General features: G+C 45.3%; 1 protein-coding gene across 1 annotated transcript in view; it reads right to left on the bottom strand.

Moving 5' to 3' along the window:
* stan (Protocadherin-like wing polarity protein stan) overlaps positions 1 to 13,678 on the bottom strand; it is a 76,885-nt gene extending 63,207 nt beyond the window's left edge. Inside the window, exons 1-5 of the mRNA XM_050175905.3 lie at positions 9,953 to 13,678; positions 6,019 to 6,244; positions 4,884 to 5,083; positions 3,917 to 4,060; positions 78 to 252 (exon numbers count right to left, since the gene is read on the bottom strand). Of these exons, the coding sequence (XP_050031862.1) occupies positions 78 to 252; positions 3,917 to 4,060; positions 4,884 to 5,083; positions 6,019 to 6,244; positions 9,953 to 13,195 (3,988 nt within the window). The 5' untranslated portion in view covers positions 13,196 to 13,678. The remainder of the gene's footprint in view (positions 1 to 77; positions 253 to 3,916; positions 4,061 to 4,883; positions 5,084 to 6,018; positions 6,245 to 9,952) is intronic.
* Between the last annotated feature and the right edge of the window lie 1,615 nt (positions 13,679 to 15,293).

Here is a 15,293-nt window from a genome sequence, read left to right on the forward strand (position 1 = left end):
TTTTGTGGCACAATGTAAAGGTAATTTGTTTTTATTGCTGTTTTTGTGTGACAAAACATAATCCGACCACCACCCACCCGTAAAGCCGACAGGGCATCGACAAGCAAACGTGTTGACAGGGTAGATGGGTCGGAAAAGGACTGTGTCTGATGCGATGAACGAGGATGCGTTCCCAAACTTGAGCACTGACAGGCATTCTTCGAAGTTGATGCAGGGCTCACGGACACACAGGTTGTCATCGAAGGGCAGCACCTGTAATGAGGCCAACTAAACCTTAAAATAGGTCATCTTAGCTAAGGTTGGGTGATGCCTTCACATTGAAAATGCGAGGCTGTAAGTAAGAAAATGTGCATGTGATGTTCCATTTAGTAGAACCTCGTTGATGCGTTCCCGGCGCCAACGTTCGCACTCGAGAACATAAAAAAATCACCTAACAGAGTTACGCTCATTTAATACCGGTTCATACGATCCCGGAAAACACGTTTTTTCGGCACCAACGTTCATTACGTCGCCAAATTGCGATCGTATTATACGTTTTCCGGCCGCTAGGTCCCATGTAAACAAGAAAATGCGCGAGGCGCGCCCGATCGAGAACAGTATATAGCTGCCCGCCACGGCAGCTTTACCGCAATACTCTCCCGCCTGTTTCATGTGAAAACGCCGGCGCGCACTCAGTTTTTCATTTCGGCACTGGCAAATATTCTCCGGGGTCGTCGCACGCGGCATTCACAGCTATTACAGCCAATACTATTTCGATAAGGATCTTCGCTTACCTGTTTCACAGCGCATGGTGCCGTCGGAAGCGCACGCTTTTAATAGGCGATAACCGAAACGCACCGCCGTTCCCTGCTGCATACTGCGATCGTATACGTTTTCCGGCCGCTAGATCCCATGTGAACAAGAAAGCGCGCGAGGCGCGCGCGATCGAGAACAGTATATAGCCGCCTGTCTCACGTGAGAACGATGGCGCGAACAATTTCTTATTCCGGTACCAGAAAATCTCCGCCCGGGCCGTCGCACGCCGCATTCACAGCTATCGCCGCCAAACCTATTGCGATAAACATTATCACCTATCTGCTTTACAGGGCGTGGTGCGTAGTGCCATTGGTAGCGTACTGCACGCTTTTAGCAGGCGACGTTACGCTTCGGCGGCATCCGGCATCGCCCACCAGCTCGATTCTTATTTTTTTTTTCGGTTTCCCGTCGCCGTCTTAAAACACCACGCAACAGGAAAGCAACAAAACCCGTCTCAGGCCGCCGTAGCACCACCAGCTCGACGCGCGTCGGCGTATCGTGCCGCAAGGATCCGTGCGACGCTTTTGCATTATGTAGATCTCAACAATAGTTGAGCCTGTCAAATTGTTTTAGTTACTTCGGATTGTACGTTTTCCCTGTTAGTACGTTTATTTCTCGCGTTTTTTTCCCCCAAAACGTATGAACGAGGCTCTACTGTATTTGCTGTTGGGATAGTCGGTGATGGATTCTTCATAACAGTATTACAGCTTATACAATGTAGGGAAAAAATGCAAGACGGGATGGGACAGAGTGCTGACTTCCAACTAAGTTTTAATGAGAGTGGCTCGTCAATTTATGCCAAGGACGAATCAGTATAAGACAAGATGACACAAGGAAAGCAAGATACTTGCGCACCACCACCACTGTTCACTAACAATCACAAAGGTCGTCCCCTGTCTATCGATAGGTACACGTTTCTTTTTTGATAATACAATGGATGTTGCACTGACACAAAAGGTACAAGCCTTCTCTCTTTCATGGGCTTCAATTATCTCCTGTGCTGTCTTTTCGCTGCTTGTGATAGCACATCGTGCAAATTCATCTAGGACCCTCTTGCTGTACACCCATAATACCATGTATCTGGTGATGTGGTGATGAATGGTTGACAACAGTGTGTCAACAGTGCTGATTAAGATGGCCTGTACACATTGTTGAGCGACAAAAACATTTAGTAAGGATTTTGAGTGGGGCAGCCATAAAGAACTTTTGAGTAAGGAATGGTTCAAAGCATGAGCAAAATTTTTTTAGCAGAATGCTGTAGCTCTTACTGAATCCTCTTCAAATAAATAAGAAATGCATAAAATCTACTTACTAGATAACATAGTGACATCAGTGGACCCTTTTGCATCAAAAAACAAAAATAAAATATATGATATAGCAGAGACTGTTGGAAGCAAATGTTTATTTACGACTTCTTTTTACTAATACTAACCAAAACTGAAAAGTAAAAATAAGGAAATATAGAAAGAAGCATCTTTTAGAACAACATAACCTTGCAACAGAATGAGACATTGCCATTCTATAAGCATAATCTGTTAGAATGTTTAAAACACGAAATTTGAATGTAGCAATTGGCTCCAGAAAAAAAGTACTTGTAGAAAAATATTAAAACAGGAAGACTTGCAAGACTTAGCCAACAAAGTACATATTTTACATAAATATGGTGCCCTCATATGTGTGAATCTTTTTTTGACATTTAAAGATTTCCATCAATTCTCGCGAGACATTTAAGGGTCTAAGTAAAGAAAAATTACAGCGTCTCTTAAGATCTCTCTTAAAGAGGTGAACGGCAAAAGCCTACTCTTCTTCCTCTTCTCGTTTGCCTCTTTCTCCCTGCCTCTTCTCTTTCTCGTCTTTCTTTTAGTGATTACCGTTCACTACTAAGCATGTTTAGTCATTTGTAATCAATTGTGGTCATCAGAAGCCGTCGTTAGACATGCTGGTACTATCATAGTCATTAGAAGTCATTACAAGTAATTTCAGTCATTATTAATTATTACTGGTCATTACTAAGCATATTTAGTGATTTCTAATTAATTGTAGTCGTTACAAGTTGTCGTTGGACATATTGATCATTTCGTAGTCATTACTAGTCACTGCAAGTCATTAGTCATTACTGCTCACTACTAAGCATTTTTAATAATCTGTACTTACCTGTGGTCATTAAAATTCTTCGTTAGACATATTGGTCATTTCATAGTCATTTCAGTCATTACTAAGCATATTTAGTCATTCCTAATCAGTTGTAGTCGTTACAAGTTGTCGTTAGACATATTAGTCATTTCATAGTTATTACTAGTCATTACAGGTCATTTCAGTCGTTATTAGTCCTTACTGCTCACTAGTAAGCATTTTTAGTCATTTGTAATCAAGTGTGGTCATTACAAGCCATCGTTAGACATATTGGAAATTTTGGAGTCATTAGTAGTCATTACAAGTCATTAGTAGTCATTACTAGTCATTATTAACCTCCACCAATCTCTCTTATAACGATATCATTCACTAACTGTCACTATCAATCAATTTTTATTCTTTAATCTGTCTTCATATGGAGTGATGACACTTCGGCGGACACTCTGGCAGTCAGGTCTGCTGACACAAACTTCACCATGAGCCCAGAAAGGCTTTCACTTTAAATTCTCTTGCTAATAGTCAGTACAACTTGACCTTCCCTTCACAGTTAAGCAAATTTTCATCAAGTTGACGCAGTAGTTGCCTAAGAGGAGCACTTTCACATTTCACATGATTTTGAAAAGTCAAGGTAAGAGCAAAGGCTTTGCTAAACACAAGTAGATCTCTCATGGCTTATGCTATACCATATGCAGCCGACTACAATGTTATTCTTTTCCTTAATCTGTAAAATGAGCGTAACTCTAGAGAAGCACAATGTGCTTGGCTACAAAAGTGATGAAGCCAGATGGACATAGTGTCATGTTCTACTCAATTAGCTGTAATGGAATTCGACTAAAACAAGAGCACTGCACGAGTGCTCTTGCTTAACTTAGACAATAGTCATAAATGGGTACTGCCAGATTGTTTCCCCACAGTTTTAAAACACTAGTAACCTGGATCATTTCTGCCAAATAATCACTAAGGCAGCAATGGGAATAAGAAAACTTACGTGCACATTTGTGAGTTTGGCAAGTATGGCTCTGTTGAGGTAGACTCTCTCCTGGAGGTACTGCGGTTGAAAGTAGTCATCCTCAGTGCCCTTTAGTGCCGAGAAGCTCACGTTCAGGACAGTGGTGTCGACGTCTGTGTCGTCCTGGAATTAGGTGCATTGCTTAAGATATACGTTAGCAATAAAAGTAAAAATTCCAAAAAAGGAATTATACAAATAAGAGTGACCCGTCCTTGCAAGCTGGGTGGAAAGAAAGTTGTCAGTTTGCACTACTAAGCTCTTGCGATGCCTAGGCTGCTGTAGCGTGAGCACTGTTAAATAAAATTGCTGAAAGCGTTGCTCTCACCATGTGTAATAAAATTTGCCAACATGCACTGACGCCATAAGTAGCAAAACGAATGCTACTAGTGTGGGTGTTTTTATCGAACCTCAATCCAAAGGAGCTCATGATTACTTTGGCACTTTACTGTATATTTGGGCAAGTCCGTTAATACTTGAACTAACAGCACCAATGAGCAAGTAAAAAGGATTAATGCTGGCTGATGACATATTTTTTGGATCATTTAAGCCCACACAATTACCACCTGATACCACAGGCAGATTTCCTCAACTAAAGCAATTAGGCAAGCAAAGACCAGCTGCAAAGCCTTAGCATTACAACTAGAACTGCTTTAAACCAGCTCCAAACCAGTTTCTTTTCAACTGAGACCACTGAGAGCCACTTCCCTTGGTTAATGAAAGAAAGAGCACTTACAAAAAACACACGGTCATTTACATTTGTTCTCTGTGTTATGTCTCGTTGTAACTGCTGTTCTCCTTTTTTTTCTTCTATTAGCAGTGTGCACAAACTTGCTGGCCCAAATTAGCACTCTGCTGTGAACCAGTTCACGCAAGTTCAGATAAGTTTCAAAGTTTTTTTAACACCTTCCTAGAAGACACTTGCCCCTTGAAGCATTGCAAACCTTACCTGAACACTAAATATGAAGACATTTTCCTTGGCACAGGGCACAATCGCTGCAAGGCCGCTGACAAACTGGTCGTACAGCGGCGAGAGGAACTGTTCCTTGGTGATTCCACCCAGACGCACGGTGACGCTGTTGAACAACATGGCCTCCGACACGAGCCTCACCGAAAGGTGGCACATCGCCGACACTTCGTTGATGCCATCTGGTGGGGAATTGGGACAAGCACGTGACGCCAAATTCACGCTAGACTCTCTAATGGTACAGTGAAATCCACTGCTATAGGACGCATGCTATCGCACGGTACACACTTTGGAGGCACATCAGATGTGGAAGAACTGCACAATGCACTGCATAGGTCCTTAGAGTTGGCCCAGTGCTATGAACCAAAAGAATTATCGACTGCAACCCAGAAGAACAAAAACAGAAAGAACACAGGGTCCAATTGCATTTTTAGTAATGAGCCTTATAAAAGAGGTTTGCCTGCTTGCATGCTGAAAGTGCATAAAACCAGCCTGAATGTGACATTACATTTCAAAGGAACACTAAAAAGAGGCACTAAGTCAGTTTAAACTGATAAAGTATTCTTCTGTAACCCTATATTCTTTCAGTCTGTGACAATAGGTTGTGTACTGCTAGCAGGGAAAATGAAGGTCAAACTTTGGTTGTTCAAATTTCATGCCAGACAACCAATGCCTGGTATGTCACTGTGATGTCACGGATCTCAAAGTATTTTTTTCGCATTTGGAATGTTGTGGCTCATTAAACATTCTCGAATCTTGCTAACTTCAGGATTTAAGTCTTTTAAATACAATATAGCCCACTTTAGCTGATAAAATGTTAACTAGGTCCAGGTAGAGGCCGTCAAAATTCATAGTGTCCCGGCTGGCTGGTGCTGGAACTTCAAGGCGGCATTGGCATCCCTCTTTAATTTCTGCCCATTTTTTACCTCCCCAATTGTGTCCTCATAGTAAGAGTGGCCATTTTGGTATTGTATAAATGTACTTTACTTATACAGCCTAACTTTTCTTTTTAGAGTCCCTTTAAAGGTAAAATTTTCCAGCATCTCGACACTCTTACAAGTGGATTACGCTGCACAAGTATGAATTCGGTTCTTTGGTACATGGGAGCAGGGCTCACCAAACACGCTGACTTCCATGTCGGCATTGATGTGCACGTTAGAGTTGAGGCTCGGGCTAAGCCGGACATCTCCGGATGTTTCGTTGAGCACAAGAAGGTTGGCATTGTTGCCAGAGACAAAGCGATATCGCAGCTGATCGGCAACGTCCGCATCCCAGGCAGGGACGCGTCCGATTGAGCCCACGGGAAAGTGATGCTGGTAGTTGTTGAACACGATGCTGAAGTCCTGAAGACAACACAAAAGTGACATCATCAGAGGTCCTACATATTCTCAAAATAGAAAAAAAAAAGACGAATATACAAGAAAGCAAGCAAGCAAGGCTTGGTATCAGAAAAATAGAGGTCAGTCCACTTTGTGATTACAGAGCTTCTCACCACTTGTGTGTTTTATTATGACATTCCCCTGGCTTCTGTGTACAGCTAGTAGTAGCGGCAACAATGTCAGTGGCTTTCTAAGACATTGACAAAGCAAACAAAACGATGTTATCAACGAGCTAATTATTTTTCTCATATTGCATACAAAGAAGAAAACTTGCATTAAAAAGGATTAGCAAGCAAATCGAAGAAATGTCAACCACCTTCACCACATCGGCGTTAAATGAATTGGATTGGCTTGAACTTTGGTTTGCCCCAATTTTCTTCCATATGTCTAAACACACTCCACAGAGGAAAGAAACTAGAAGGGTGCATGCCATCATGAAGCCACACTTAATGAGCCTTCCATAACGCTGCCCCCTTCACTTTTTCTCACTCTCATTTCTCCAAAAGTCGGCTTGACATGTGACCTCTGGCTCCACTCGGCAGACTTGGTACAGTCTGCTTTGTTCCCCACAGGTTTTAATCAATGTGCACTTGTTCAGGTGCTCTGCCAATTACTCTGCACATTTTCTCCCAGTATGGTTGTGCAACTTTGGTTGTTTCTTGCAACATACACATTTATGTTGTTTGGTGCAATGTGTGCTTGTGGCAGCTGCTTGCTGCACTTTTGTCTATTGTCATTTAGGAAGAGTGTGTGCAAAGCCTGACAGTGGGAGGCACTAAAACCTACTGTGACATGATCACATAGTGGAGTACAATTTTGGTTGGCTTTCAATCAATCAATCGATCACTTTATTTTCTACTTTAAAGAGCACAGGGCCAGGAAGTAAAAGCTCTACTGAGCTTGACAATGTTTTGTAGCATGTCTACGATTCAGCAGCTGAGTACAGTTCATATTTCAGCACAGTATATATCGATAGCAGCCTGTACCTGAAGATTTTATTGCATAATACTCCCTTCTACTTTGTTTCGTTCCTCCATGAGAGAGAGAGAGTTAGAGAGAAGCTCTTTAACGAATCCTGGATAGGTTTGACTCGCAGCCTACCTAGCGTGCTACTCCATATGGGTATGGTGAAAAATGAAATGATATGCACAGTGAACGTCATAGATATGCAACATACACAAAACATACAACACTAAACAAAAGCTATCTCACCAAGAGTAGCGCCTCTAAAGAAAGCTAAGAGTGCCTCCTTTGCATGAGGTGCACAGGCGGCATTAATCCATGGGCCAAGTACATGTCATGGTTCAAGGAAATGGCAGTTTTTAATGAATATTCAGCACGGACAGTAGGGCTGTTCTACTAATGCAAATAGTTTGCAAGCACAGATTAAGTGGGCTATGTCTTCCCATACACTGCATGCCAGGCCCAACGGCGATCTTACTTGGTTAATTTCTCCATTACACTCTTCAGTGAGCTTAGCCAAAAGCAAAATATGCACACTTTTTAACAGTGAAATGTAAGAGGTTTCAAGGACTTGAATTCTTAGTGTTCCCACACATATAGTGTGTATATTAGGATCCAATCAATGTGCTCTTTACAGGACTGCCGGAAAAAGAACATAACAGTTGCAAAACTGGAAGAACTGAGAGGTCACACGTGCACAGGTCACACATGCATGGTGCCGGAATTGCGCAGGAGCGGCCTAGCTGCCAGGAAAATGCGACATTCAGGAATATATCAGGTGTTATTTTTACTATACAGAATTTTAAAAAATTGGCTGCGACCAACAGTTGAATTACACGAAGAGGTGGACATTACTTGCATGAGAAATCTAAATACATAATTCACTTGGCATGAATTGTCAGGCTGACCCCAGCTCTGAGATATTCATTCCCAACGTTGCGAAAGATACATTGGCCTTTCGGTTATTTGGATGATTCAATGCATAAACAGCATTTTGTTAAAAACTTAGATGGAACAAGAATGTAGCTTTACTGCAAGTTTGACGAGCGCATATCCTGAAACTGGTGCCATCCTTGAAATTCACTCCCAAGTGGATATGCCTCGCAAACCTAGCAACTGCAATTCGTAAACTGTAGTAGGTGCACAAATTAGAAGCGTATATTAGTGATATTTTGTTACTTAATCATTCAAGCCTTTGCATTTATTGTGCAAGAAGGTCCACAATTCAACTAAAGAATTGGAATTGTGCAATCTGCCACAGGCTATTTCTTATAATACCATAAAAAAAAAAACATTTTGTATATTGTTTACTTCCTAAAGAATCCCCTATGGCAGATAGCTATATTCTAATCCTTGAGCTGGACTACTTGTAGAGGCATACTTTACTTACACAAGAAAATGAAACTGATAGAGAGAGAAATGAAAGAGGGGAAAGGCAATGGGGAGAAATCCGGCTTGCTACCCTACACTGGGGAGGGGGGGAAGGAGGGAGAAGTAGAAAGACAAGGAAATACAAAGAGAGAGGAACAAAGCATGTGCACAATGAAACACGTAATTGAACAGATACTAAAATTTAGCTGAACAGTCTTTAACTAACTACTTTGCAGCTCATTTATTACAATTTACGAAGCCGGTGAGCTGTGGAACAAATTTTGAGTCTAGCAGCAGCTTTGAGATAAGCACTATTGTACTTTCAGTAATATGCACGGTTGTTCCACTTTCTTTTTAACAACGCACCTTTTTATGTATTGCAGGACAAAAATAGGTGAAACATTAATGCATTTTGTTGCACACTTTAGGAACGCATGTAGAAACGGATATGCATTCCATGTGGATTCGCCTCGTGAACTCACTCGCTACAATTTTTAAATTGTATAATAAAAGCAATTAGTTATGAAGATGATTAGTGCAACCTTGTTAATTAGTCAATCATGCATACTGATTTCTTGTGCAATTAATGTCCGCTTCTTCGATCAACTCACCTCAATGATCAGAAATGTGCCACAGACAATTTCTTTAAAGTTCTGTACATAACTCATTTTAAAAACTCACCATATATCAATGAAGTTCTACTACAATTATTCATGCAAGAGGAAAAATGAAAGACGACAGCACCAACCCATGACATTAGTTCTTTTTAGTGTGGAGAGAATTAGTTTACAGTGTTACTCTCAAAAGTATCAAATAAATGTTGCATAATAAGTATTATTAAATTCCCACTATGGTTGATGGTTGGGCTTCACACAAAGAAGTGGCTCCACACTAAATTCACAGTAAAAAGTGGCATCTGCATTTACAACTGCTACATGCACTTGTAAATTCGTGTTCAATGTAATCACTATAGCATACTGTGTATCTGCTACAGTCAAAAACATGGCCTGAATGAAACAGCAATTATGGGCCATGAAGGAATAGTTAAGGGTAGTGAATGGGATTCATTAACATAAACTGAAAGTAACAAATTGTATAGCAGTAGCAAACACAGCCGGCAAAAACAAATGCACACATGAAATCAGTCATCTTGGACCTATTTTTTTCTTCTAAAAGGTTTCATACCAGGTTATTTTATATTATTAGCCAAAGTAACAGGGGCATCAAAGTTGAAAAGGGTGGACCAGTGAATGGCCTTGTGTTTCTGGCACACTTATCCATAAAGACTTTGGCTAAACAAACACGTCTGGGCACTGAGGATGGGTTCCGTAAACTTACCTTAAGAACAGGAGCATTGTCATTGACATCTGTCACCCAAACTTCAACTTCAACATCATTTCGGAGTGGCGGAGATGATGCTCGCACAATCAAAGTGTACTTCTTGTGAGGAGACTCATAATCAAGGTCTGTTCTGGTAACAATCTCAGCTGGCTCTCCTGGTCTGGCTACCAGCGAAAAAGCATCCGCGTCAGGGCCACCAACAATGGCATACTGGATGACTGCATTCGGTCCCTCGTCTGGGTCGTGCGCTTCTATCTCGCCTGCAACAGAACCTATCGGGCTGTTTTCTGGAACAAACAGCCGGATTCGATCTGCCGAAAAACGGGGAGGGCTGTCGTTGACATCCTCTATGTAAACTGTCACAGGCACAGACGCTGAAAGAGATGGCGACCCGCGGTCGACGGCGAAGACAGCGAGGTGATACACAGCCAATGTCTCACGATCAAGTACCCTGTTTGTCCGAATGATACCCGACGTCGGATCAACTCCAAAGGCACCGCTTCCGTCATTCCCTCCAAGAAAAGTGTAACGAATCTGCCCATTTAGGCCAAGATCACTGTCTGTCGCTGAGATATGAACAACGCTTGTCCCGATGAGAGCGTCTTCGCTGACCGTGCTGGTGTAGCCAGCTGTGGGAAAAGTGGGTGCATTGTCATTGACGTCAGCAACTTCCAGTTCCACATTTGTTGTGTCAGACAGTGGTGGGTTGCCATTGTCCTGAGCCATGACAACTAATGTATAGCCGCTAGCTTTTTCTCGGTCAAGAGGTTTCGTGGTTACGATTGCACCGGTTGTCGAGTCAATTCGAAACTCCGGGACATCCTCCTCCATTGTGTAGGTGATGAGTGCATTTCGACCGACGTCACCATCATGTGCTTCCACTACAAGGACAGTCGTTGCCACTGGTACATCCTCTGGCACCGTAGCGGTGTACGGCGTTCGCTCGAAAATCGGTCGATGCGTGTTTGCATCGCTCACATTGAGGTAGATTGTGGCTGTATCCGACCGGCCGCCAGAGTCTGTAGCACTAACTGTCAGGACAAACCGCTTCTCGAGTTTGTAGTCAAGAGGTTGTGCTATGGACACCACTGCCTGCCTGTTATGGCTAACAATGCTAAAACGATCCCTTGTGTTTCCACTTGTGATATGATAGACGAGACGCGAATTTTCGTCCCGGTCTGTGGCCGTGACGCTCACCACTGGAGTTCCAGGAGGATCGGCCTCAGAGACTGTGCCTTCATAGATACGTGGCTCAAACACCGGATCGTTGTCATTTACATCCTGCACTCGAAGAAGAATGGTGGCTGTGGCAGATCGTGCAGGAGAGCCATGGTCACGAGCAATCACTTGGAAGTTGTAGTTGGCGCTTTCCTCTCGGTCAAGCTCTCGCGTTGTCAGAATCCAACCGGTGATGTCATCAATCCTCAAGGGCAAGTCTGCATGCTCAGCAGAAGACAAGGTGTAGGAGATCTCGGCATTTGCCCCGTCGTCCGCGTCATAGGCTTGGACTCTCACTATACTGTGACTGATTGGAACATTTTCGGGAACTGTTTCGTGAAAGAGGGAGGTGTAGAACTTTGGATCATTGTCATTAATATCAAGAACATTCACAAGTAGCTGAGTTGTGTTGGACCGAGAGGGTGTCCCGCCGTCTTGAACCCTGACTACAAGGCGATAGCTGCGTGCTGACTCATAATCTAATGGAGACAGAACAGTCACAGACCCTGTGAAGCTGTCCATAGCAAAATGGCCCTGTGTATTGCCGCCAATAAGACTGTACCTTAAAGCTGCATTCGCACCTTCATCAGCATCTACAGCACGGATTTTTGCTATCTCAGGGTGATTTAACCAATTGATGTCTTCGGACACCTTGACAGAATAAGAACGTTCCGAGAACTGAGGGTAATTGTCATTGTCATCAAGGATAGTAATTTCAACGGTTGTTGATGCTGATTTCCGATCAGTGACAGAACCCGAGTCGCTTGCCTGAACTGTGAGTGAATAGAAGGAGATCAACTCCCTGTCAAGAGATGTCTGTGTTGTAATGATGCCACTTTTTGAGTCTATTCCAAAGGCACTATTTGTACCATCTGGGTTCACGATTGAGTAGTCAATAATGGCATTGGAACCCGAGTCTTGATCCGTTGCCCTGACTGTAACAACAGTGTAGCCTATTGGAACAGACTCTCGGATTGAGGTTTCATAGGTTGATTGCTCAAACAGAGGAGCATGATCGTTCTCATCAAGAACATTCACCTGCAAAGTGCTACTAGCAGTTGCTGGTGGGTGTGTATTTCCATCTATGGCAATAACCCTTAAATAGTGAATGTCCATAAATTCCCTGTCCAGAACAGTGGTAGTTGTCACGACACCCGACAGAGGTTCGATGTTGAACATAGCCTGGCTTCTTGCATCAAAAACAGCATGCAGTGAATACGACAAATCGGATGATGAAGCCCCAGTAGTTGATGCTGTCATGGTTTCTACTACGTAGCCACGATCTTTCCCTTCTGGAACTGAAGCAATGTAAAGGTTCTTCTCAAAATTAAGTGTGTGACGCCTGCTTCGATGGCGCCCAAAGGCCACAATTAAGTCATAGCTGGAGTTTCCACAAGGCGAAGCCAACCTTGTTGTGAGAGTGTCTGCCACGGGACCACAGAAATCCGTGTGGGCTACCAGGTCTCCCGCGACCCTTTCTATGGCACAGCACCGGCTCGGTGGTGAGTATCCGTACGTAAGGCTGCAGTTCCCAAGGCGGGGCAGGAGGCTAGCCAATCTTACGATTGGTTCGCTCTGCACAAAGCACGCCTCTTGAAGCTGATATAGCGTCACGCGCACTGTATCCGAGGTGTCCGGCGAGACGTCGGTGACTTCGCATTCCGAGAAGCGCACCCACGTCGTCCACTCGGTCGAACAACACGGTCGTCTAGCGCGCACTGTCACCGGTACGGGGTTCTGCAAAAGAGAACCACACTGCACCGAGTCTTGCAACGTGACGACTCCGCTATGACGGCCGACGTCGAATATACGTGCATCGGCGGTCGAGTCCGGCACGCGGAGGTCGTAAGTCCACGGCGGCGTTTCGTCGGGGCGAAGAAGCGCGGCGAGGAAGACCGCGAAGCCACGCCGGTTATCCGCGGGCCCCACGGAGGTCACAAGAGAGTCGGCGACCGTGAAGAGGCACGCCAAGCAGAGCAGCGACCGTCGCCGCAGAGGCGACGGCGCGACCCCCTCGCCCATGTCACAACAACTCCGCGTCGGGTGCCGGCGACCACGATGACAGCGCGCACGCCGAAACCACAACAAACGCGGCGTCTCCGGAGCAAGACGGCCGCACCATTGTCGTCACGTCACAGGCTAAATAATCGGGCACTTTTCGAAAGCTGCACAACATCGCCGACATGGCGCGGTATCCACAGGGGCCACGACGGCTGGCATCAATTATTGCGCTGGTTTCTACGGCCGCTCCACTGCGCGCACGCACACACCTTGCATCGATCGGCGTTGGGGTGAAGCCGCACTCCGGGAAACAAAGCGCGCGTGGTGACCGCACAGAGGCATATCGCACGCGTCGGCCTTGTCAAACTCTGCTCGCGTTTCAGGCAGTCCTAGCCGCTTTGAAGCGAGTCACTCGGAGCACGGAATGCAACGGCGACGACGACATCTCGAAGGATCCTTGTGGCCCCATCGGCCCTCATTGTCCGAAAACCGGTCTTTCCCATCGCCGCGCCGCGGCGACTTCTCGGAGGAGGAGGAGCACCCTCGGAGAGCGGCGGCAGCTCCGGCTTCGCAACGAGCGAGAGAGAAAAAGGAGTCAATGAAAAAGAGCACAAGGCAGGTTCAGTGCGCCACGCACCAACAGACGCGCGGACAGCGCGACTCGAATTCGCGCGACTACCGCTAGGCGTCTGCGGGGCGCTGCGGTTGCCCTGCTTGCCTGCCCGCGTGCAGTCCGGAAACAAGTCATTACGTACGGCTCGCGGGCACTTCTATGGGCACTTCGTGCTTCTAGAATATTATGTTTTTGGCTTTCTCCACAGCGCGCCCTGCTTTTTTTTTTCGCGGCGGGTCTTCCCTTGTTTCTACCGCCCGCGGCGTGGCTACGAACAAAAGGGCATTAGGCAAAAAGGCCGCTTGCTAAGAGGAATCGTTTTCTGGAGCAACTTTGCTGTACGGTGTCGAACGTACTGCGCGTTTACGGTGAACACGGCACTGTTGTTTATGGTGCACGCATTGTTCTTGGCTTCCTCTTCGTTGTGTAGAGCGGCTTGTAGGAGGAGGTCAGTATATGTGGCTCATGCTGAGCGCCTACCTTGAAGGCGCACTTATTTGGTCAAGGCTGCGCTTTCTCCGACGGGTGGGCGCGAAGCGACTGCGGATTTATGGGTGGAGGCATTCCGTAACTCTCAGAGTGCTTCGATATAGGAAATGATCGGGCGTTATGACGTGCACAGTGCACCTCGTTTTGCACAAGGACGGGCATAAATATATCACTGAGCCCAGCGTGCGCACAAACAACCAGTGGGCACGGCAGTTCCGGCCGTACGCCGCATGAATTTGGTGATGAGCGCTGCCGGCAAACCAGTAGTGTGGCTGGCGTGACGCGTCGCAATCACACAACCGTGTCACGCGACAGCCAATGAAAAGCCCCGCGGGACAAACCCGGGTCGATCCGCGTATAACGACCACCAATCACACGCTCCATAGCCGGCTCGTTTGCCGACGCCGTAAGCCCTGTTTGCGCGACGGATCTTTTTAGACTTTCGTATGTGTACCACATAGTAGAGCACTGCACGGGTCGAATTTTTCGGCCTGCGATCGTTAATCCAAGCATTGGTCCCGCCCGAGCCTATGCCTGCATGACCAAGCCCGGGCCTGTTACTTTATGAACGGGCTCGGCCAGGCCGCGCCGGAGGAACACGTCTACGCAGTAGAACTGTCATTGCCTCAGTGGTTTTCTTCAGATAGGACATTACAATAAAAACTAAATGCAGTGACAATAAAACATTGATAAACCGAGAAACCTGGAAAGGCCGACAGATTAAGCAAAGTCTGGGTGAATCATTTCTGGGAGTTTCTTTCTACACAAGTGCACAACAATTTGTGTTGTAAACCCCAAGAACTATGCCGACTCGTAAAATATGTAACAGTTTCACCAGAAGGCGTAGCATTGACAGCGGAAGCGAGGTGTTGCGCTCTAGCTCTTCGTACGCTGTTCTAAGAATATGCTGAGGCCACCAGGGGACTCAGCATGCGAGGCGATTTACTGCTGCTGCGCAGCAGGAACAGCGCCCTGACAGATGCCTGTCAAATTGCGAATAAAGCAATTTCGTTATAA

The sequence above is a fragment of the Dermacentor andersoni genome, chromosome 9 (genome assembly GCF_023375885.2).
Source record: "Dermacentor andersoni chromosome 9, qqDerAnde1_hic_scaffold, whole genome shotgun sequence".
NCBI classification, from domain to species: Eukaryota; Metazoa; Arthropoda; class Arachnida; order Ixodida; family Ixodidae; genus Dermacentor; species Dermacentor andersoni.